General features: G+C 36.0%; 1 protein-coding gene across 1 annotated transcript in view; it reads right to left on the bottom strand.

The window, feature by feature from the left end:
• Positions 1-25,526, bottom strand: part of dao (down and out) — a 62,512-nt gene extending 36,986 nt beyond the window's left edge. Inside the window, exon 1 of the mRNA XM_073966543.1 lies at positions 22,650-25,526. Coding sequence (XP_073822644.1) covers positions 22,650-23,170 — 521 coding nt within the window. The 5' untranslated portion in view covers positions 23,171-25,526. The remainder of the gene's footprint in view (positions 1-22,649) is intronic.
• Positions 25,527-26,509: the final 983 nt, after the last annotated feature.

Here is a 26,509-nt window from a genome sequence, read left to right as displayed (position 1 = left end):
CTTATTCAAGCAAAATCGCGAAACCCTAACAAAAAAACCTAAAAATGTAAACTGAGCTTCTTTATCTCAAAAATGGTACAGGCTGGCAACAAATGATAAACGTCAATCCCGTAGAAAATTTTCACAGCTACAACATTTTCTTTAGCTCCATTTCGATTGGACTTGCGGTTTCCAAGCAAAATCGTGAAAACCTAAAATACACCTAAAAATGTGAATTTTGACCGCGATTTATTTAAAAATCCCTACAGCGATTTTTTCTTGTTTTTGGATTTTTCTCATCTGTGAACATTGCTGTTTCAGAATTCACAAAAACTTCCCATGTGTAAGCGGTTTTCATCAAAAGTTAGTTAAGGCGCACGCTTCATGACATTGTTTTATAAGGGGGCGATACAGAATTGAATTGAATTTGAATTGTCCCAATTTGAACTTGTATATCTCAAAAACGGTAAAACCGACGAGAATACCATAGAGGTCAATCTTTTAGAGAATTTTCATAACTATAATATTTTCTTAAGTCCCATTTTGATAGGACTTGCGGTTTCTAAGCAAAATTGTGAAAACCTAAACAACACCTAAAAATGTCAACTTAAATCGCGATTTATTTAAAAAGCGCTCCGGCGATTTTTTTTTGTTTTTCGATTTTTCTCATCTATGAACATTGTAGTTTTAGAATTCGCAAAAACTTCCAAGGTGTAAGCACCTTCCATTTAAAATTGTTTCAAGAGCACCGTGTATTTTGATGGTAAATAATCGCGTTTTCATTGTTAGGCCAGCTAGCAGGCTTTGTACTTTATATTGAGACTACAAAAACCCTAGTTGGGATTTATCTTGTCATATCCAGTTCTGAATTTATGGCCTCATCTAAACCGGGCTAAAACTATTTGTTTGCATTTATGGGGCCTTTATCTCAGAAACAAATATGAATTTGGCCTTGCTGCCTTTGGCAATATTTTCTTTCATCAGAAAGAGCACATCTTATACTACTTTTGGAATTTTTGTTGTTGGAAAATATTGTATAGCCTTGTGGTAAATGGCTACCTGCGAAACCCTTTTTTGGTAAAAACGTTTTACGGTACCAACGATAGTTCGAAAACGGATGGACCGATCTTGGTATATTTTTGTGGGCGTTTTAAGAACCTAATTACCGTGTCTTTAAGCGAAACAGAATTTTAAAAATCTATTTAAAAAAAAATTATGGCTAGTCAAAGTCAACATTTTGATTAAAAAAAATCCGTCTCGCTTAAAGACAAGCCTTTTAAGTATTTATTAATCTCACCAAACCATATGCAGATCCGTCAATTTGTTTTCGAGCTATTGTTGGCACCGAATTTAAAAATGTCATTTTGAGAAATACGCTTTTTAAGTTTTTATGCTACATACAAATCAATCCAATGCTCATATCTCAGCCAAGTTTGCTCCGATCGATTAGAATTTTTCTGTACTTCAAAATAAGCCAATAACATATTTTTAAATATTTTTGAAACTGATAAGTTGAGGTAACCCCTTAAAAAAAGAATTACTCTAACATTAGTAATCTCTTCTTCGTGATTATGTTCTTTATGATTAGAATTTAAGGGACATTTTCAATGACTTTTAGACAACCCAACAATTTGGAGAATGAACCTAGCATGGCCAATGGCCACTAGTCATCTTCTTTGCACTACTTCTACCAATTTAAATCTATTCGTCAAATCACTGCATTCCCTGTTTAAAGGTGTGTTAGTAATTGTTGTACATACATACATTTATGTATGTATCAATGAAAAGTATTCGTAGGACGGAGAAATATGTGGACACTGACAAGTGTAAGGTAAATACAAATATTTGTCTCGTTAATGTTAGACAACGTGGGGGCGATTATTTTTAAACTTTTTCGATTTTACATAATTGTTTCACGTTCTATGATGGTTACATATGTATATCTAAAAGACCAGTTTTCTTTGAATAGTCCAGCTGCAATAATATGCATAAGCATAATAATGTGTTCAGTATTGACCACTGAAATTAAAAAAAAAATACCATTTTATTTATCAAAGGTTAGGTTTAAATAGTGACAAAATACAAATTTATGACAATCTGAGATCAGAGAATAACGATATCTGGGAGACCATATTTTCAAATTCTGAGGATTTTAAGCCATGAATAATATTCTTAATGCAAGATTTAAAATTTGTTATAAAGTTGAATTAATGTAATAATCTGTTTTTGATAACTTCCAAAGATTTTTCAATCAATGATGTTTCAACTGTATTTGGGGCATTTTTTCTAGACCATGTTCCAAATCTTCATTGAGCAAATGTAGCGCAATAGGTATCTTATGTGTGTGTACTTTGTCAAAATAACATCTCAAAAATCTAGTACGTGATTGTAATTAATTTTAGTTTGAAATTTCTTAAAAATGGATCTCCATAAAAAATGCAATCTGACAATCTTTTTTAGACAAATGGGAATTATTTGGATTTTTGTGTTGAATCTGTACTACAATAGTGTGTTCAGGTTATGGAAAGCGCATTTTTCCAAACTACTAGTATCCAATGCTAACGAAGACGACGAAGATACCACGGACCCAATCTCAAAAGATGGTATTGAGTGTATAACGCTCGGCTAAGATGAGGTTAAAAACATCATTAAACAGTCGGAAGAATAAAAATGCCACACGAGACGACCGAATATCTGTCGATCAGTTCCAGACCAAAAAACACATAAGAATGTGTGCTCAAATTATAGGGCCACAAGTCTGCTCCATATTTCCTAGAATATAGTGGCCGGAACGACTAAAGCATATGGTTAACGAAATATTTGGGTCATATAAAATTAAAGAGATGAAGATCGCCAATTGCCAAAACAGCCATCGACAGACGCCGCGATGTCTGAAGTTGTTATTCCCGCAAAGCACTTTTGGCTTTGTAAGATAACACTAACTAATACCCGGTCCACAATTAAAATTGAAAATAGCCTCCCCGAACATTTTAGTACCAAAAGAATTTTCAGACAAGAAAAAAGGTTATGCGACATGTAACACAAATTCATACACTATACACAAATTCATAGCTGTGGGACAAAATACCGATCTAGCGCGCAAAAAATGAAAATAATCGTATACGCCAATTTAAAAAACGATTAGTGCAGAATTGATCTAAAGTGTTCAGAGAATCTAACGGTTTTTAAAATAATTTGTTTTACATCAGCCAAAGTAGAATAACGGTCCATTTTTTATTGAAAATTTTTAGACTAATTTCGATAGTATATTTTAGTGGTAAATTTGCGATCGTCGCATGCAGTCTTCTTACAAAGCAATTTTAAATCTTTTTGGGATTAAATATTAAGTGACGACAGGCAAGGAAAAATATTGTATATAAAACATTACTTATTGTAATTCGGATTTGTCAATTAAAATGTACTTTCTTTCAACTTATGTATATTAGCCAAGGTATTTAGTTGGCAGTGTCGAGGGGTGACGCGTAAATTTTTATACCCTCAGCCTAAAGAGGGTATTTACACTTTGATACGACCAAAAATGTGTCTCATCGAAATAATGGTTTTAGACCCCAAGTATGTTTGTACGATATCCGTTTCAGACAATTTTGAGTAGACCTAGCAATGTCCGTCCGTCTGTCTGTCTGTCTGTCTGTCTGTCAGTCTGCCTGGCTGGTGCGCACGATAACTCTCCAACGGATCAATCGATTCGGTTCAAATTTTGTGTATCCAAATATTTTGTCCAGATTCGATTTAAGTTCGAAGATGGACCATATAGGTCCACTCCTTCAGGTACCTCCCCCACAAATGTTCAAAAATTGTCGCAAAACTTGGGCGCATGATAGCTCTTGTAGGGAATAACCGATTTGGTCCATACTTTGCACATCGTGTAATTTCTACCAACCTTAGATGAGGTTCCAATATGGACTCAATCGGTCCACTCCTTCGGGTACCTCCCACACAAAATTTCGGAAAAGTTCAGTTTAGGACCTGGTCTCGAATCGCTTTGATTTTTGTTTACTCAAGTTGTATTCGCTGTCCTCTATACGACGCTGTAAGTTTCATTAGGGGCAAGTCGATACTTCCTGAGAAAATAGCCTGAAAGTTACAAAAAACCCTATGACACCGTGTGTAGTGGTTGGAGCGCATGATAACTCTCGAACGGGCCTGCCGATTCGGTCCAAAATTTGGCTTTCGTAATATTATTTCCAAACTTAGTTTAAGTTCAAAGATGGATTATATCGGTCCACTCCTTCCGGTACCTCCCCCACAAAAGTTCGAAAATGTTCGGAAAATTTGTGCGTGCGATGACTCTTGAAGGAAGTAACCGATTTGGTCCATACATTGCACATTATGAAATTTCTACCAGACTTAGATGAGGTTCCAATATGGACTCAATCGGTAAACTCCTTCAAGTACCTTCCACACAACATTTCGGAAAAGTTCAATTTAGGACCTGCTCTCGAATCGCCTTGGTTTTTGTTGTAACATTTTGTATTCACTGTCCCCTATACGAAGGTACAAGTTTTCTCAGAGGAAAGTCCATACTTCCTGAAAAATAGCCTGAAAGTTGAAAAACAAACCCTATGACACCATGTTTATGGGTGGAAGCGCAAGATAATTCTCGAACGGAAATGCCGATTCCGGCCAAAATTTAGCCTCATCGAAATACAGGTTTAGACCCCAAGTATGTTTGGACGAATTTCGTTTCAGACAACTTGGAGTCGATTTAGCCATGTCCGTACATCTGTCTGTCCGTCTCTCTGTCTGGCTGGTGCGCACGATAACTCTCGAACGGATCAACCGATTCGGTCCAAAATTTGTCTTTCGTAATATTTTGTCCAAACTTAGTGGGTTATACCGGTCCACTCCTTCAGGTACCTCCCCCACAAAAGTTCAAAAATGTTCGGAAAAATTGTGCGCACGATAACTCTTGATGGGAGTGACCGATTTGGTCCATACTTTACACATCCTAAAATATCTATATATGGACTATATTTGTCCACTCCTTCGGCTACCTCCCACACAAAATTTTGGATAAATTCACTTTAAGACCTGATCTCGAATCGCTTTGATTTTTGTTGAAGCAACTTGCATTCGCTGCCTCAATTACGGCAGTAAAAGTTTTTTCAGGGGCAAGTCCATATTTCTTGAGCAAGCAGCCCGAAAATTGCAAAAAACCCCTATGCCACCATACATACAGTGTTGGTCACATAATTAGCACACCCCACTACCAACATTTATTTTGCCTAAAAAGACATTCAAAAGTAGTTGTATTTAATAAAGTATTTGTACTAATATATTCTCAGTAGTGTGTTTAAAGAATACAACGCAATACATTAACTTAAACATAACTGTCAATTTGATTAACCTCCAAAAATGTAAAAAATGTCCAAAATTCAATGGACACGTAATTAGCACACCTTAAAAGAATCACTAATATTGTGAATAGTTACAATATTTTCGTGTAATATGATGCTATGAGCTATTGATTTTATAAATACTTATCCATCTGGACTGAATTTTACCGATATGTCGTGACAGGGACGTAGCCAGGATTTCATTTCGGGGGGGGGGGGCCCACCTGACCAAAATTTGAAAGTTCATGTTAGCGAACATTTCTTATTTAGTAATGATGTAAACCTTATTTTATACTAATATTACTGGTGAAATAATTTTCATGACTATTTTTTAATTAAAATGACGTAAGACTTTTTGGCCAATTTCCCTTTGTTTTCAGAACTTTTTTTAAAATATATCAGAGTTAATATATGTTCAAACAATAGATATATTAATAATCGCATATACTTTTAGGTGTAACATTTATCGAATAACTCACAACTACAGTGAATGTTATGTAATTCAGTGATATCACTTCGGTAAGACCAAAAGAAAGAGTATACAATCGGAAAACCTTAGAAATATCTTAACCGTTGCTTTGTTTCCTACTTCCTTCAATTTTTCACTCCAATTTTATGGAAGGAAAATTGGATAAGTAGAGAATTGATTTATGCAGAGGGAACGTTCAGATATCATGGCGATATCCACTAGTATTTTTTATATTTGCAGATGGGTTTAGGATTTAAATAAATAAAGGAAAAAATACCGAGACGCGTGCCTTCTGTTTTTTGTCTTTTATCACGTTGCGGTGTCAGAATCTGGTCAGTTTTTTAATTTCGGAAATGCAGGTGTCCAATCGTTGTTACTGTCATTGAAGTTATTCCCTAACGATATTTTGGTGTCCAATCGTCGGACTTCTCTTACAGAAATTCTTGTTTCCTATCTTGGATTTTCACATAACTTGATCAGGAACCAAGAAAACTCTTGTCTTGTCAGTCTTAAATATTTTTAAAATTAAATTCTGGCGCCCATTTTAGCAAAAATCCATGAACGCAATTTTTCCCAATCAACATTTTTTATACTCTCAGCCTTTAGTCAAAATTTGCCTCATCGAAATAATGGTGTTAGGGCCAAAGTGTGTTTGGAAGAAATCTGTTTCAGAAAATTTGGAGTCGACTTAGCTATGTTCGTCCTTCTGGGTGGCTGGCTGGAGAACACGATAATTCTCGAACACATCAACCGATTCGATCCACTCTTTCGATAACCTTCCACAGAGTATTTGAGAAAGTACAGTTTAAGACCTCTCTGGATAATTAGTAAATATACCTATATAAGCTTAAGACCTCAGTATTTATGGCTTCACTTCCTTTATGCTAATAATTTTGTTATAACTAAAAATATGAAATGAATAAATAAAAAGACCTCCCTCGAAGCGGTTTGCATTTTTGCAACAATTGTTATCGGGCCCTATTACTACAATACAAGTTTTTTTCAGGGACATGTCCATACTTCCAGAGAAAATGGCCCGAAAGCTGTCAGAATTTTGGTTCTGTAGCCGCTATTCAATATGTCCATAGATTAAAGTATCAGTTCACACAGGCTCAGGGTATATTCCTATCCGCAAAGCCGACTGATACTTGTGGAGATTTTGATGAATCTGAATGTGTTTCCGATCAGTTTTTTTATTTAATTTGACGTTATAAAGTGCTTTGCCACTGAATGTACTTCCCAAAATAAAATTCAAAGAGTAATCGACAGAAAAATCGCTGATGATGAAATTCAATGTAATTTCGACATATTTGAAATAATATGCAATAAATAAAATATAAACATTGACCTCAATCTCAATAATCTTGATTTTTTTAACATTCGAAAGATCGAACAAAACATAAAAATGCGACAGAAAAATCCTTTTTGTACAGTAGACATTTACTAATTTGTGGGAGGAGGCGAGTTTCAAAAAATCTTAACGGACAACACTGCGGTGGAATAGAAATTATATCATAAAAAATGTTGATATAGTTTTCAAATTTCAAACATAATTAAGAATTTGTAATTGTTATGATGTTCAAAATAGTTCACTACAAAAACGTGTTAGAGACTATATACTTATTGTTCTTATCAATAGTTTCAAAAACAAAAGACCGCAAGAATTTTTTTTCTAGATGTTGTTTACACTGTGCAACATTTTAAAGGCGATCTTGTGCAAACAATTCGAACTGAGGATTTTTTTAAAGTACAGACCCAAACGACAAAACACCTAGTTGGGTTGTGTTGTGTCAGATCCAGCTCGGATATTATAGGCCCATCTAAATATGGTTAAATATTGCGTTTTTAAAGAAATTCGGGGCTATATCTCTGAAACCAATGCGAATCTTCTTCTGACTTCTGAAGCAAATTTGTAGATAAAGACAAGAATAAAATATTTGGAGAAATAATGAACTCGAAAGAGACTGCATTTATTGTCCCAAATTTCAAAATATATCTAAAAATTCCCTAATTTGTATACATTTCGCACCATAACTTCAAAACTGTGTTTTTTCTTAATGTTTTCTTTTAAAAAATGCTCTGTAGAATGTGATACACAACTCTTCAGAACATGCCATTGTTGTAAAATGCCTCTATCACGTGGTTTTTAGTATATTTTTTTTTTCAACGACGATTTAATAAATATGTCAATAATATCGTGAAATCCCAAATGCGAAAATAAAGTGTTCGTGTGAAAGGTGTTTGAAATGGGTGTTGTAAAAGATATGATACCAAATACAGCTGAAACATAAAATAAGCATTTAAGAGTGTAAGAATGCTCTGAAGAATTGCTGAGAACATTATTTGGATGATTTTTGCAAAAGGTTACTTGGTTCAACTCCCAATAGTTTAGCTGATACCAACCAGAATTCCAGAAATTATGTAAATTTTTCCATATTTTATTGATTTTGATGCCCTATTGCTAAAGACAGCAAGTCCAAATTCCTCTCCGTTTCTGATAAAGATAAAGGCCTGATCAATGCAAAAAAAGTGTAGTTTTAGCCCGGTTTAGATGAGGCCGTAAAATCCAAACTGGATCTGACAGGACAAAACCCAACTAGGGCTTTTGTAGTCTAAATATGTACTTTCAAAAAATCCATACTAGAAGTTGTTTGAATTTTCAGTGTTGCATAGTGTTATAAACATTCAATAAATACAAAAAAACGTATTGTTCTGAACTCAGTAACACTTACAGTCAGCCTAAAATTACGATTAAACGCTTAAACAACACCTTAAAACTTAACACCAACTATTCAGAAAATTGCTCAAAAAGTCTAAAGTGTTCATTATTTTTATACTTTCAAATATGTTGGACAATAAATATACCAATGTATTTAATAATTCTCTGTAATACTTCCTCCAAATACCTTACATATTTCTTGAAAAATTTAAAACATTTTAAAATTGTACTCAATGATTAAAAAAATGTGTAACATAAGTTTATATCCTATGGGAACGAAAATCATTTCGTTCCCCCTGGCTACGTCGGTGTGTCGTGATGTATGCCACGAAAAACCTATGTTCATCTCTATGGGACCTACGCAAATTTCAATAATTTTCTAAACATAAGGCACAAGGGAGATAGTCTAGTGAGACCGCAAGATAATATGTTTCCCGGGGCTTAAAACGATTATATTTAAAATCAATAATCCAGAAAACATTTATATTGAATAGTATATGCCTACATTCATGGATTTTAACCAATTTCAGCAAACCTCAAAATCCTTTATTGTTAGAAACAGGGTTTCGGAGTCGGAGTCTACGAATCGGAGTCGAGCAATTTTGCTGGAGTCGGAGTCTGAGTCGAAAAAAATAACTCGACTCCGGGCAAAATTCTTTCCACGTTATAGAAATATAACATTAAATTTGGAACAAGAATACTTTTTTTTTTTTAAAAATCATTATTTATTTTAAAAGAAAGGTATAAGAAAACATATATGCAACCGGTATATTATACTAAGTTAAAGGACAATTTACAGGATATTTACTATCCTCTGAAGTGTAGTCTATTCATCCCTATCTTGTTGATCCAATTGATTCTTTACATGTTTGCAAACAAAATGTTTGCAAAAAATCTGTGGTTGGAAAAATTTATTTTCGGAATGAAAGCCCCAATTAAGAACCTCAACGGATCCCATAGCTAAAATTTCTGAATTGTGACATAATGAATGTTTTTATTGACCCCCATCAATCATTGAGAAAATAGCTTTATATCGCTGTTTGGAGATATTGTTTCATCATTTTTAGATGAAATGTTTTCAGTTAAATGGAATGAGGAACCTTTCTGTCGAATATGCTGTCTAGCTCAGTTCCTTCCATGTCATTTTTGTTCTCGAACTCAAAAAGTAAAACAAAATGAAATTTTCTACAAAAATGTTCCACTGAAAATTATACGTAGGTTTCCCATATCTATATATGTTGATAAAATCGATACTATCGTAGATTTCCTACTCCTATTTATTTAGAATTCAAAATGGCCGACAAATGTGTTTTGTTTACGTTTCGCATGTCAGTGAAATACGTGGCGAATTAGAAAAGTTTGCGGCCTAAGTAACACGCAGTGTCGCCAGTCGTCATTTGATTTTTTTTTTTTTGAAAGTGTGACAATTTTAGCCTTAGCGTACTCAGGACAGTTTCACATACGACCATGTGTTGTGTTGTTTACAAAAAATCACTTTGCAAAACCAAAATAGAATTTATTTGTGAACATTTTCGTCCGACGTGGATAATCATGGCAAGAGTACATCGATCAAAATAAATCTTTGTATGTCAATAAAAGACAATCCTATAGCACTATGAAAAACTGATTTAATAAATTCAATCGTGGCCGCAATTCGGCAAAAAACGAAGTTCTTGAGGGTCGTCCAAAAACTGTCGTTGTGAAAGAAAAAATTAAGCCGTGCCTGAACGGATGATGCAAGATCGCCATGTTATGTATCTTGAGATAGAGGCATCCTTGGGCCTTTATTCCACCAACTAACATTTGATATTGCATAAACATTTGGCGCAAAAAAATGGGGTTTTTCTTGTCGGATCCGTTGATCTTAAGCTTCACTTGTTCCGAATTTTCTGTGGGAGCTACCCGAAGGAGTAAGCCGTGATAATCTATATTCAAAGCCGATCTATATCTGAAAGGAATAATACGATGTGCAAAGGTTGGAACAAATCTATTTATATCTTCGATAGTTATCGTTCACACCATTTTACACTAACATTTTGAACTTTTGTGGGGTAGGTACTCGAAGAATTGGACCTATAGTGTTCATATTCGAACTTAAACTAAGTTTGGGCAAAATATTACTAAATGCAAAATTTGGTTTGAATCGCTTGATCCGTTCGAGAGTTATCGTGATCACCAGCCAGACAGTCCGACAGACAGACGGACGGACTCTAAATGCTAAATCGACTCCAAATAGTCTGAAACGAATTTCGTCTAAAAATATAGACGTTCATGTCACATTTGTAGGGTTTTTTTGTTAGATTTTCACGATTTGCTTGAAAACGGCAAGTCTTATCGAAATGTGACTAGAGAAAATCTTATATATGAAAATTCTATACTAGATTGGCTTTTGCAATTTTTTCCTAGGTTGTAAAATTTTTGAGACATATACGTTTATATTGGGAAATTGCAGTCATGACATTGTTTTATAAGGAGACGATACAGTCAATGCATTGTCCCAAGTTTAAGTTATATTTCTCAATAACGGTAAAACCTACGAAAATATCATAAATGTCAATCTTGACCATTTCGATAAAACTTGCAGTTTCCAAGCAAAATCGTAAAAACCTAAAAACCCCTAAAAATGTCAACTTGAATCGCGATTTATTTAAAAATCGCTCCGGCGATGTTTTTTTGTTTTTTGATTTTTCTCATCTATGAACATTGTAGTTTTGAAATCCGCAAAAACGTCCCAGGTGTTAGCATCTTCCATTTAAAATTGTTTCAAGAGCACCGTGGTAGGTTAGCAACTTAATTAACTTTTTAAATAAAGACTTGCAGTGACACGAACAGTTTATTAATTTTGAGACACATTTTATACTTATAAAGACGACCTGACATTGAAAGCTTAGTCACATTCCTTAGTCTTCTTACAGCAAACTGTTATATGGAGTAATAACGATCCACGTAAGCACCAGCACTTCCCTATTTATTGTGTTTCGAACGAAAATTTCTCGGCAGACTTTCTAGGTTATGATATATGCAAAACTTAATTTTTCCCAATATGAATAATAAATGTATTACACTCTATACACCAATTATCATATTCACAGTGAGAGAAAAGAAGAACACATTTGCGGATTTCATCACACAAGAAAGCAATGAAGTCATCCAAAAAGAAAACGGAGATGATTTACATACACAAGTAATACAAATATTCCAACTTTACATATACTACATGATTCTGTGAAGATTCCAGGAAAAAAACACAGTATCGTCGAACTGCATAAAGATGCCAATGCAGAATATGAGGTTGAATACAGGGTCAAAAAAAGACAAAGACACACACACACAACAACCAAAAGAAATGTGAACTAGGAAAAAAGTTCAAAAAACGCTGAAAGACAAGTTGCAAAACAATTATGCTGAAATGAAATGATGTGGAAACCAAAATACAAGAGACTTAAAGGCCATATGTGTGGCATGGCATAAACGAACAGCAAATGGACGACTCAAAGACCAACCTAACATTCAACAACGAACTGAGCGACTAATGAATGATTAGGTTGCCCGATAACACTAAAACTGAAAAAAATATACATATATTCAAAAAACAATGGAGGCGGAATGAGATTTAGACGAAAGGCCAACAACAACAATAACAAAACAACTACAGCTACACGAATTATAAAAGCCATGAAATATGAGAAAAGGAAATCTGTCATAAATCTAGGCAGTTCTGGCATTCAACCCATACAACGATGTTGCACTTCATGCCAAAAAATATATGTGACAGTGATTCATATTTACTTGGGACGGTGGAGAGGGGTTCAGAAGGTCCTAAAATACACAAACAAATAATCAATTAAAGGCGGCTCACAAGGATATCCCAAACACACGAACGAATCTAGAGAACACAACAACAGGCCATTAATTAAGTATCGAAATGTTAGTTTGCCAAGAATATAAACATCCTCCGAAGACGACACCTTAGATGTATCCACTCTTCCTTCCATTCACCCATCACCTACCACCACCCTCCGACTGACAATCAATTGCAATGGCGGCACTCAAAGAATTGACCAAACAAAATGAGCGCCAAATTATAAACAGGACAATTGAGATTGCATATACACATACATACATTAAAAGCATCGATGTGTGTCTGTGTGGGTGACAGAGCCACCAGCCACCTACCTACCAGTCACTTATGTTTTGGTATTTTTCCTATCCAAATCAATTTCAATTAAAAAAAACACAAACATTAATGAAAAATTCAAAACACGAAACACACCAATGCACATGAAAATTGCTCAAAGCTGCTTGCTCTCTGCTTCGGATTTCCTATTAGCACGCTAACACACGTGACCTTATTTTTGGTGGAAGAAAGAAAAAAGAATACAGAGTTAGACTATTGGAAAGGGGTGAGCGGGTGGCATTTTGCTTTGGAACAAATTTTGAATAAAAAACACAACAAAACCAAGAAGGAGAGCTTGCGATTGAGAGAGAATTAGCGAATGAAAAAAAAGAAGAAATAAAACATGAATGAGAGAGGGCGTATATCAAATAGTACATCCGGTTTGGGATATTTTACAAAAATGGTCGGATTTATTTATAACATGAAAACAGACGGATTTTTTGGAGGTAAAACTAAAGTTTGAAGTGGAAGCATTACTTTTTTGGAACCATGTTTCTAATACATCGATAAATGGTCGTAGACACACCATTATATTAAAAATGTCTGAAAGATTTGCGTCGATCTGGCCATGGTCGCCCACTACACGCTACAGTTACCAATTTTTATAGTAAACAGAAGGGACGCTTTATTCTAAAAAATTGGGCTGGCCTTTGGACGTTTTTTTTAAGGTTTGAATTTGTCTATAGCACACCACGTGTGAATACAACTGATATCTACAATGCTTTCCGAAAATTATTATATCTTTCCCCAGAAGTTTAAAGAATTGTTATTCTTCCCAGAAAAACATATTACACATATCGTCACCTGAAATGCCTAAAGACGTAACCCTCAAAGGGTTACGTTGACGGTTACGACTTTGGGCATTTCAGGTGACGATATGCATCTCTTCAGGGCGCACAGTGCGAAATATGGGAACTTTACTCAAAAATTAAGGAACATAAAACTAATGAGATTCTTGTTGAATTCTATTGCTAAGTATCCCATGACTAATGCCTCATATTCAGTTTTGCGATTTACCCCGCAAAACAACTAGAAATGTACTTAAAAGTTGCAATTTGGTTTAAAATATTTATTTTCTTAAAAAAATGCTTCTAGCTTTGCTTAAATAATATAATGATACAAACAAATTGTACTTAAGTTGACTATAGTTTTTGTTGCTGTTATAATTCTCGACAATTTTTTTTTGGTTATTTGGCGTTTATAGATTTGTAATATCTAATTTAGTTTGGTTGCTGTTCGTTCCCCAAAAATTTGATTTTTTAAAAGTATACTAAATTATTACAACTTATACAAAGTTTTGGAGGTTTTTTAAGGTATTGTGGTGAATTGCAGAATAAATCGCACATTTTCTGAGATGTAGGATATTTTTCTATAGACAAACCAAAAATTAGCTGCAGATTCGCGCAGGTTTGCGAGATATGCGACTTTTTTTAGAATGTCATTGGAATATTCATGTACCTATATTTTTGAAAATTTGATAAAAGAACCGGCGTTAGACGTCAGTGTTGGTTTCGTTTATCGCAAAATGGGTTCACCAATACTAAGAAATGTTGCTTTTAATAGTTTTATGAACATTCTTGAGAATTTCATTCACATTTTATAGAAAAAATCGTCAAATTTGAGCAGTTTTCTCAGTACCTAAAACAAAGCATAGTTGCACCAGATGCTTTAAGGTGATATACTCATTTGCAGAACCGTGTAATAAGATAAACATATCCACAGTCGAAACGTTCAATTTGTAAAATTTATGTTATATCAATGGCACTATACTAAAAATAAAAAATCTCAAAAATTTTTTTTTTCATTTACTAACGTATATGGATGCTTGGGGGAGGGACCAAAGCAAGGATCTATGCTCTGAATTGTTTTTTAGAACATTTTCTATTCAATGAAGACAAATTTTCAAAGTATATTTCGGTTTTCTACCTACGGAGAACAGTACCAAAATGCAATCAAATAGATTGGTAAATGTGCTTGGAATCTTTAAAATATGTTATATTGGCCGGTGCCGCTCAATATTTTGTACTTATCTTCTCCATCCACTGAAACCCCAATATACCAATTTGCAGCAAAATCGGTTGAAAAATTAACCTAATACGTAAAAACGGTCACCTCCGATATGTGGGGGCTATATGAAACCGCAGGTCTATGTGGCCCATATTTATCCACATACGACCCTCAACTATAAGAAACATTTTTGGAAAATTTTAGTAACCTAAGTTCTTCACATTAAAACTTACTAAATTGTCCATATTTCGCACTGTGGGGCGACCTTAGTTTTCATATCGACACCTCCAAATAATAGTATGCTAAGTCTAAAAAGTGAGTTTTGCAGGAGAAGCTCTCAAAGTTTGGAAATTTTTTTGAACTTCAGTACTATGCTAAGTCAATATTTCTTAATAACTTCTGTTCGGATTGTCCGATCATTACCAACATTTGACAGAATTTAAGTTAAAGGACGTTAAATATAAAAATTTAAAGAACTTGAAAACATGCTAAGTCGACTTAGCATACTATTGTTTGGAGGCGTCGATATGTTTATACCCTCAGCATTTATGCTAACGAGGGTATGTACACTTTCATACGGACAAAATGTGCCTCATCGAAATAATGGTTTTAGACCCCAAGTATGTTTGGACGAAATCCGTTACAGACAATTTGGAGTCGATTTAGCAATGTCCGTCCGTCTGTCTGTCTGGCTGGTGTGCACGATAACTCTCGTACGGATGAATCGATTTGGTCCAAAATTTGGCTTTCGTAATATTTTGTTCAAACTTATTTTAAGTTCGAAGATGGGTTATATCGGTCCACTCCTTCCGGTACCTCCCCACAAAACTTCGGAAATGTTCGGAAAATTTGTGCGCACGATAACTCTTGAAGGGAGTAACCGATTTGGTCCACACTTTGCATACCGTGAAATTTCTACTAGACTTAGATGAGGTTCTAATATGGACCCAATCGGTCCACTCCTTCGGGTACCTCCCATACAAAATTTTGGAAAAGTTCAGTTTAGGACCTGCTCTAGAATCGCTTTGATTTTTGTTGTAGCAACTCCTGTTCGCTGTCTTATATACGACGGTACAAGTCCATACCCGATGACACCGTGTGTAGTGGTTGGAGCGCAAGATATCTCTCGAACGGATCTGCCGATTCCGTCCAAAACTTGGTCTTCATAATATTTTGTCCAAACTTAGTTTAAGATCGAAGATAAGCCATATCAGTCCAATCCTTCAGGTACCTCCCTCACATGAGTTAATAAATTTTCGGAAAAATAGTGCGCATTATATACCGTGATGGTACTGGCCGATTTGGTCGATTTACACATCCTAGTGTATCTACCAAATTGTAAAAAGTAACACAAAAAATTAAATTTTGATGAAATGTTTTTTATTTGTTTCAGTATACTCTGACAAATCATCATGAATAGACTCACGCTTGAACAACGCTACGAAATTATCCAAATTTACTTTGAAAATCAGTCGTCGATTCGCGCAACTTATAGACGACTTTTATCGCAAAATTGTGTTCAGCGATGAGGCGCATTTTTGGCTTAACGGGTTTGTTAATAAGCAAAATTGCCGCATATGGAGTGAGACCAATCCACAAGAGACCCTACAGACTCCATTACATCCAGAAAAATGCACCGTATGGTGCGGTTTTCACGCTGGTGGCATCATCGAACCTTATTTCTTCAAAAATGAGGCCGGAGCTCGCGTTACGGTCAATGGAGATCGTTACCGCACCATGATCAATGATTTTTTGTTTGAAAATATGGATGACATTGATCCGGAGGAGATGTGGTTTCAACAGGATGGCACTACGTGCGTACGGCGAACGCAACCATCGACTTATTGAAATCAAAATTTGGCGATAAGTTGATTTCGAGAAGTGGACCTGTCAATTGGCCTCCAAGGTCGTGCGATTTGACACCTCTCGATTATTTCCTGTGGGGCTACGTGAAGTCACTGCTTTATGCTGATAAACCAGCAACAATTGATGCCTTGGAGGCCAGCATTGTTCGTGTTATTCGTGACATACGGTCAGCAGTGCTCAAAAAAGTGGCCAAAAATTGGACGTCCAGAATGCACTTCGTCAAGAACAGCCGCGGTGCCCATATGCCCGAAATCATTTTCAAATGTTAATGTCACGTATTGATCTTTCGAATAGAAAAAAAAATTTGATTACAATTTAATTTTTTGTGTTATTTTTTACAATTTCAAGTTCTATCGGGCTTAAAAAAACACCCTTTATATACGGTTCGAATATGGACTATATTTGTCCACTCATTCGGTTACCTCCGGAATCACTTTGATTTTTGTTGAAGCAACTCAATTACGATGGTAAAAGGTTTTTTAGGGGCAAGTCCAAACTTCTTGATAAAACAGCCCGAAAGGTGTAAAAACCCTCTATGACACCATATGTAGTGAATGGAGAGCACGACAACTCTCGAACCAAACACTGAGTTGGTCCACACTTTGCATATCGTAATATTTTTTCGAATATTAGATGAAATTGCAATTCGAAGGTAGGGCTTTTACAAAAAATTCGAAAAAAATCGCTTAAATGGTACGCGCGATATCTCATAAAGAGAGCAACCATGTTGAGGGTCTGTTCGAGGATTCCCTGAAAATGTTTACCGCGATATTATGTTTTTCGTTGGCAAGTACATAATATAATAATAATTGTTCCACAAACATCCCATACGGGAAAAGGGAGACTTCTCTCATATTAATAAGATCACCTCGATTCATATTAGCTCAATGATAAGGGATCTACTGTTTATTGCCGAGTCCGAACGACGTGTCCTAAGACACCACTTGTAGAGAAGTTTTACATGGCTGAAATACTCAGGAAATGTCGCCAGCATTACTGAGGCATATTTTGCCACCGTTGAAATTTTTGATGTTACCTCGCTGGGGAATCGAACCCACGACCAAGTTCACGCAAGTACATGCTTCCTGATATAATGGTCCAAAATCTCTGAATTATATGGTGACCAACTAAAACGACAGGTGGTCGCGAAATCTATTGAGGAGAATGACACCCAAAATAAGACCCATTTCCAAAATGGACTATGTCGGTGCATTCCTTTAGATCCCTTCCCCGCAAAACTTTTGAGTTTCTATCCAAATTCATATTTTTGTCGGTTCATACGCCCAAAATTTTGAAACCCCCTTAAATATATTCGTTTTTTTTTGGGGGAAAAAAGTGTTTCAATTAACACAGGCTGATGGTGACTTCTTATAACGCAAATAACTAAAAATTTAAAAGATAAAGTTATTTTTCTTTTTTGAAATGGAAGTTTTAGTAGCTAAAGGTATTTTAATTACTTTTACATACAAATTTGTACTTTTTTTTGTGGACTTTTTTCCAAGTCCTCAAAGTTGAGTTTTTCTAACTATGCCATCCTAGGCATGGAGAATGTTCGAAATAGTGTCAAGTTTACAAAAAATGTGGTTCCAGTTGCATATATTTGCATTTCCGTGTGTTGTAAATGTAAATAACAACTTTAACACTTCGGGAGGTACCGCTAAAGAATTGTTTACATATTTTAAACATTTACTGAAAAAATCAGATCGATCCGACGATTAGAAATATTTTTGTCGCACCTTCCCATACAAGTGGTACCACTGTGCGGTGTGTTTCAGAAAAAAAGTATTCGAAAGATCTACGTTCCCAATGAACCTACAGATTTTAATATCGACGTCGTATCGATCAACAACGATTGCGTTGGCTAGGCCATGTCATACGAATGAGCGATGATGAAATCGCTAACCCGCAAAACTGGAAGGCCAAGGCTTCGATGTAGTTAACAAGTGAAAGAGAAAAAAACACGATATTCCAAATTGTGAGAGAAAAGCAATAAATAGAGAGGAGTGGAAATCTATTCTTAGTTCGGTTTCTTTGACAAATGTTTTTAAAGGGGCAACTTATCCCCCTGTTTATACCCTACACCACTATGTGGAGAGGGTATTATAAGTTGGTTTTGGCCGGTGGTGCTCAAAATATTTTGTGCATAAGTCTCTCTGAGTGAGTCTTTCCTTTGCTAAACGACGGCTGATGAGAATAAAGAGAACATATGTTGTTGTTGCAGTCACGCTAACGTATATGGGTGATCTTGGCTGGTTTTAGCCTAAAAGTTTGTAACGCATCGAAATAATGGTCGTAGACCCATACATATATATACAAAATTAATGTCTCGACGAGCTGAGTCGATCTAGCTATGTGTGTCCGTCCGTCTGTCCATTTAAACCTTGTAATCACGCTACAGCTCGCAATTTTAATCCGATCGTCACCAAATTTTAGGTGTTGGTGAATGTCCCGGAGGGGAAGAAGCCTATTGATTTTGGTGATGGTCGGATAATATTCAGGGATCAGAATCGGCCAAAAATTTATTTGGAGAAAAAGTCAACATTTTATTTCAAAGCGAATATCTCCGTATCTATATGGGGTATATCAGACGCAAAACCTGCAAAAGTAGAAAATATCACCTTTGCAACGATGTAACGTAGGTTGTCGTAGGTGGTCAAACAACGAAGATATAGCAATAGCCGCTAAGAGAACACAACCTTTCATTTTTGCGATTTTAATAATAATACGAATATCACAGCTTTAGTTGGGAACCTTCCAAAGCAAAGTCTGACTATGAATAAAGAAAGTCCCATCTTTACAATGATGTAAAGCAGGTTGGCGTAGGTGGCCAAATAATACAGATATCGCAATAGTCGGTAATACATAGCATTTTTTTAATTTTTTTGTAATCACGCTACACGTCGTAATTTTGATTTAATCGTCACGAAATGTTGGTGGTTAACGAGGGTCCCACAGAGGAAAAAACCTATTGATTTTGGTAATGGTCGGATATTACTCAGAGGTCGGAATGTGAAAAAAACTTTTTTGGAAAAAAGGCCAACGTTTTATTTCAAAGCGAATATCTCTCTTCTGTAAGAGGTATATCGAAAGCAAAACCTTGCAAGAAAATTAGAAAATATCACCTTTACAACGATGCGAAGTAGGTAGTCATAGGTGGTCAAACAACAGAGATATCGCAATAGTCGGTAATGCATCCCTTTTTCTATTTTTTGTGCAATCACACTACAGGTCGGAATTTTGATCGGATACTCACGAAATGAAACGCATTTAAGTGCATCGTCAGTACAACTAAAATAAAAAAATGGAAAAGTGGGATGTACGCCAACCATCAATAGGCTTCATTCTCTGTGAGACCCCCATCTGGGGGGTTGATGCACTTAATGCGTTTCAACAAAATTGACCTGTATTAATGAAGACATTCAGAGCTAAGCTATCCCAATTTTAATATTTAGAACTTTACCAGTCAAAAGCTGATGCACAGGTGTAGTGATATAGGGTATCATATAGCCGGCCCCGATCCGACTATAGCCTTGGCTAACTTGTTTTGTAACTAATTTTTGTTCGTTCGTCTATATTCGTCATAACTTAGGCATCCGTAGCTCAGCCCCCAGAAGACGTACTACATACCTAATTTTCGTATACCCGTTCCATATATCGTTAAGAATTCCTCATTTTAAAATCAGCGCTCTAAATTTGCGCTAAAGAGTAAATCGATCTACAAAATTTGACAATTCGTGTGAAAAGAATAAACATTTTTACAAAACAAGTAAAAAAGTATCAGTCGGCTTTGCCGACAGAGATATACCCTCAGCCTGTGCAAATTGAAACACTTTTTTCACAAAAAACTTAAGTATTTAGGGGGTTTCAAAATTTTGGTCGTATGAACCGACAAAAATGTTGATTACGATTAAAGTTCAAACATTTTGCGGAAAAGGTACTTAAAGGAATGGACCGACATAGACCATGGGGGTGCCATAGGGGGTTTTTACACCGTTCGGGCTGTTTTCTCAAGAAGTATGGACTTGCCCCTTAAACAACTTTTACCATCGTGATTAAGGCAGCGAATGTAAGTTGCTTCAACAAAAATCAAAGTGATTCAATAGCAGGACTTAAAGTGAACTTATCCAAAATCTTGTGTGGGAGGTACGGGATGGAGTGGACAAATATAGTCCATATTTGAGCCTGATCTATATCTGGTAGACATTATGAGAATGTGTAAAGTATGGACCAAATCGGTCACTCCCATCAAGAGTTATCGTGCGCACAATTTTTCCGAATATTTTTGAACTTTTGTGGGGTAGGTACCTGAAGGAGTGGACCGATATGGCTTATCTTCGAACTTAAACTATGTTTGGACAAAATATTACGAAGGTCAAATTTTGGCCGCAATCGGCATTTCCGTTCGAGAGTTATATTGCGCTTCCACCCATAAACATGGTGTCATAGGGTTTGTTTTTCAACTTTCAGGCTATTTTTTCAGGAAGTATGGACTTGCCCCTGAGGAAACTTGTACCTTCGTATAGGGGACAGTGAATACAATATGTTACAACAAAAACCAAGGCGATTCGAGAGCAGGTCCTAAACTGAACTTTTGCAAAATTTGGTGTGGGAGGTACTCGAAGGAGTTTACCGATTGAGTCCATATTGGAACTTCATCTAAGTTTGGTAGAAATTACACGATGTTCAAAGTATGGACCAAATCGGTTATTCCCTACAAGAGTTATGGTGCGCACAAGTTTTGCGACAATTTTTGAACATTTGTGGGGGAGGTACCTGAAGGAGTGGACCTATATGGTCCATCTTCGAACTTAAATCGAATCTGGACAAAATATTTCGATACCCAACATTTGAACCGAATCAATTGATCCGTTCGAGAGTTATCGTGCGCGCCAGCCAGCCAGACCGACAGACAGACAGACGGACGGACATTGCTAGATCTACTCAAAATTGTCTGAAACGGATATCGTACAAACATACTTGGGGTCTAAAATCATTATTTCGATGAGGCACATTTTTGGTCGTATCAAAGTGTAAATACCCTCTTTAGCCTAAAGGCTGAGGGTATAAACAGGGGGTAAGTAAACAAGTAATGAACATTTTATATTTATATGTAAAAATTTGAACATTTTTCTGTAAAGATTAGCAAAAATCATTTTGAATCAAGGATGTTAGAGAAACTATCCCTGAAGTTGGTATTGAATGCATACCCACTTAGCCCCCATATTTTGTATTGACCCCATTTTAGTATACTTCGAGCCTAAAATATACCTAAAAGAAATAGAACGGATTTATCCAACTGGTCAATACTGTCTATGTTTGGTATCTTATCGAAGCATAGACGACTTTGCTAGATGACAACGTACCAGTTTCAGACTGATTATTCTCTATAACGCAGTAATTTGTCATTCCGCGAGAAATATAGAAGTTAGTCTGTAGATATATGTATCTACTGTGTAAGTAGTATTGTCTTCGGTGTAATGTATTTTATTGTTTTTGGAACAGACAGATAAATCTATTTTGGGAATTGTTATTGGGTTTAGTTCCCGATAAATTGCAATTTGGTTCTATATAAAATACCAAGAAAATGTAATGAGGATTGGTGGCGAAATTTATAATCTTCTCTGACAATCTTGAGATTTATTGTCACTGAGATTAGGCTGGCTCTTCCTATTAATATTTTGTTAATTAATTATCTATTGAATATTTCGTATTCCATAGAAATTGGTAACTTTTTATGTGTTTTTGGTCACTTCTCATCAAATTTTGTTCATGTAATCCGAAATGGTAACCCCTTCAGTGACAAACACAAAAATTATCATCACACAGCGAAAGAGAGAGATAGGGAGAGAGAGAGCAACAAAATGAGATGGAAATGAGAGACAAGGCATAAGGACGACAAGAAATAAAGAAAAAACGTAGAAAGTACTAAAAGAATGCATTTCATTATTATAAATGATTTAATGACAAATTCCTACGAAATGGAAATGGACACTTTTATGGAACACATTTTTGTACGCATTCATCATAACTGACTGACTGACTGATTCACCACCAACAACGAACACACAGACTTACCTAAATTCTTTTTGCTGGTCTAAGGCTAGACCATCGTCTTCACTGTCACTGAAACTATGGCAATGACGTAGATTAACGGCTGCTCCGGCACTGCCATTGCCACCAGCGGCTCCAAGCTCTTCCATGGCTATTTCAATGCTCCCATTATTGGCAGTGGTTACATTTTGTACACTACCGCCTACACCGGCACTTGCCCGACTTTTTCGACTACTTGTACGGGCTATGGCTCCGGTAGCAATCGCTGCTGCAGGAGTCACGTCCTGAGTAGATGCCATGAAACTGGTTGGCAAATCGATGCATGATGAAGCTTCCGGCACCTGTAGTGCCTGATGGTGCTGATTGGCCAACTTCGATGTTGCCATTGCTGTGGCTTTATGCTTCCGCTGGGGACATTGCAATGCATCCAAGTCCAGCAATTGTCTCTGTAGTTGCAGCTCATCCTTGAAATTGAGTTCATCCAGTTTTAGGCGATCCAATTGAAATTCTATTAAGTCATCCAGGTCCAGTAGAGATGAAGCCATGGTATATCGAGAGTGTTGGATGTATGTGTGAGTGTGTTATTGTGTATGGAGGAGGTTGCTGGGGAGTTGCAGAGTAATGTAGCAGTGATACTTTTCTAATAGAGTTGGGAATTTTTGGGGTTTGTTTCGTTTTTGTTGTTGTTGTTGGTTTTTTTGTCACAGGGTAGGGGGATAATTTATACACTGGCACACTTTTAGACTTTTAGGCGTTACACCAAATAGCCTGTGTTATGACACATTAACATCCATGTGAACATGTTTTATTTGTTCGTGCACTCACTCACTCACTGACCGACATCGCGACGGGAAAATCATTTTTTTTTTGGGCCACCGACAATAAACCGTTTGAAGGCCAAGACGGACGACGTATTCCCGACACTTTACCGCAGTATTATATTTTTTTCTTCTGATTTCGATGCGTATAAAACTTCTTTTTTTCGTCTTTTCTTTCCTTTTCTGCTGCTGGTGGTGCTACCACTTCTTCCTTATTTTTTCGGTTATTGTACTTTTTGTACACACATTCACACAAATACGCTTACTTTCACACACACGCACACACTCTCACACGCACTTATACACACATTTATTTACACTTTTTCTCTTCCACACAAATTCAATCTCGTCGACGTCTTTGTTTGATTACGAAAAATCTCCTTGGCTCCTTGTATTGACTGATGATTCTGGTGGTGGTGCTGCTGCTTCTTCTGGTACTGGAGGTACAAGGCTTGAGACTTCCTTAGCTTTTTACACAAATATTTTGAGGTATTTTCGTATCCTGGCGATTTTGACGATGATATTGGCAATGTTTCTTCCTCATTTATGTCACTTGTCAATTGTCCAAAAGACCTCGACAAGATTTTCATAGACGCCCCTCTCGAAATATGAACAGCGATGGGGAGATGGGCAGGTAGGTAGGGTGTCGTTTGTTGTGCAAACGCTACGTACGACGACACAGACAGCTTAAGAAGGTTAGAGCTTATTTGAGAAATTGATTTTCTTAAATATTTTTAGTGGCCATTTATTGATTTTTAACCAAAACAAGAAGAAGAAGGCTAACATTTTCACTCTTTAACGAAATTTATATTGCGCGTGTGTGTGTATTTTGTTTTGTTGTTGTGTGAGTGTGTGAATAAGGCAAATTATAAACTTTTTTCTTCTGCACTCATAATTTTATTTTTTACTACCAATACTCTTCTTGTTTTTTTGGTTTGTGTGTATATTTTTTTATTTTTTGGTTAATTTTTTTGAACTTTCTAACGAACCGACGAACTGGCGAATGAAGGAATGAAGAACAGCGATTTGATTTTTTCTGATAAACTTTCGAGCGATTTTCAGTTTAGAAGTTGGTTGTCCTTTTCCTTTTGACAAAATTATTCGACTAACACACCAATGAAGGAGCAGAGGACCCAGTTGATGTGGTTACAGCGTTACGTTGTTGATTAAATTGGTGCTGCCACTAATTTTAGTTTTTTTCTTGCTTTTTATTTTAGTTAGGTGCTATTTCTGCTTCTTCTTTTTTGAGTTTTCCCATAGCTATTATGTTAAATATAGTATACTTGGTTGTGAAAATTTATGCGGAAAATGGGAAAAAATACGACTATTGAACAACCAACCACACACACGGACACGGGTACGGGCACTGGCACAGAGACACACAGACACAGTTTTTTTCCGAAAAAAAAAAGAACCACTTATAGCACAGGGATAAATTAAATATATTATTTAAGTAACGTTGGGCCGTTATCGTTGCCGTCCGTCGTCGCCTGTTACCGTAACTAATTCAACGTTCGTTCGCTTTTTCATTCTTTCGACATTTGTCTTTGGTGTTACCGTTGTCGTTTGCTTTTGAATAGAATAATGAAAATGAAATGAAATGGATAAAAAACGGCATTCGAGAGTGTGTGTGTTGAGTTTCGTGGTATAGTCGTCGTGTGCTTGCTCCCCTTGTGGCAATTTTCTATTTCATTTTGTTGTCCTTCTTGTGTTTGCACGTAACATAACGTGCGGTGTTGTTGTTCACTTTAATTTCCCTTACTAGATGGTTGTTGTTCTGTTTCTGCTTCCTAGTTCTCTTCCATTTTGAGCCATATTCTGTTCCATCTTCTTCTTCTTCTAGCTTTTCTCATTGTTAACTCTCACTTCATTGAATTTCATTCACTTGTTTCAGCGTAGCTATTCCACTCACACAAAGTTTTGTAATATTTTTCCACCGTCAACTTGGTTTGCCTTCTATCGTTTCCATAACCATAAATCCAAAACAAACATTGGCTAGAGTTATTACGAAAATGGTGGTTGATTTTGGCTAATTGCTTGACTGGCTATGAAATGCACGCAATCCCTTGAACGTATGCCACACTACACTGCGTGCTGAGCTAAACTGAAGCGCCCAATGGTATGCAATGTAAATGTCAAACTTAGCACATGTTTTGCTTTCTTTCATCTGTTTTTCTTTTGATTTATATTCTCAGCGAGTTTTTAGTACATTACTACAACTGTTTAAACTGAAATGGGGGTAGTTGACGGAGAGCAGAGTGTGTGTATAAATTTGTTTCCTCTTGGCATTCGCTTTCCATTTCTCTTTCATCGTCACTTGTTTTCATTTTGTTTTAGGATGGTTGGGCCAAAAAAATGTGTGTCATATGAAATTTCTAATTAAGTGGCTACATCCTCACACACATACACACTCAACCAAGCACGCAGAGGAAACTGTCAGTGAGAGTGAGGAAATACTCTCACTTACAATTTGTTTACATGCGAACGTGTAAGAGCGTGAAATGTATGGGATGTAAGGCTGGGATGGAAAACGGAACTTGGTGCTAAGGTATTTTTGGTATAAAAGTTCAACCGAAATTTAGTTTGTAGGTTTATACTTGAAGGGTAATGTAGGACCAGACAAAGAGTTTCAGTAGACACTAGGGGTGATGTTTTTTGTGTGTAAAGGGTTTTTTAAGTATGAAGCTTTTTTTCGTACATTTAGGTTGAATTTAAATAACGTTAATGTTAAATATCGTACAATTGTACAAAATTTTACCCTCCCTGATTGAAAGGTTGTGGTTATGTGTTTTTTGTGCGTTGCATGTTTTTGTTTTGAAGTTGTAATAGTTTTTAATGACTACAGAAGAATTTCTTAAATGAGGGTTGTTGGTTGAATGCGGGGGTTGCCAAAGAAATCAGCTACAAATAAAGTAAACATGAAAATATGCCAAACATTTGATAAATGTTGTACTCTTCGGTACTGACATTACTTGATGTTACAAATATAAACCCTTTTATTACATGTGATTCTTCACACACAGGCTGATATACAGATGGATAAGAACATGTTTCATAAAGCCTTTT

Source organism: Musca autumnalis, unplaced genomic scaffold (assembly GCF_047663935.1).
Source record: "Musca autumnalis isolate F117 unplaced genomic scaffold, ASM4766393v1 scaffold_2, whole genome shotgun sequence".
Classification (NCBI taxonomy): domain Eukaryota; kingdom Metazoa; phylum Arthropoda; class Insecta; order Diptera; family Muscidae; genus Musca; species Musca autumnalis.
The sequence above is the reverse complement of the archived record's forward strand: the minus strand, read 5'-3'. Positions and strand labels throughout refer to the sequence as shown.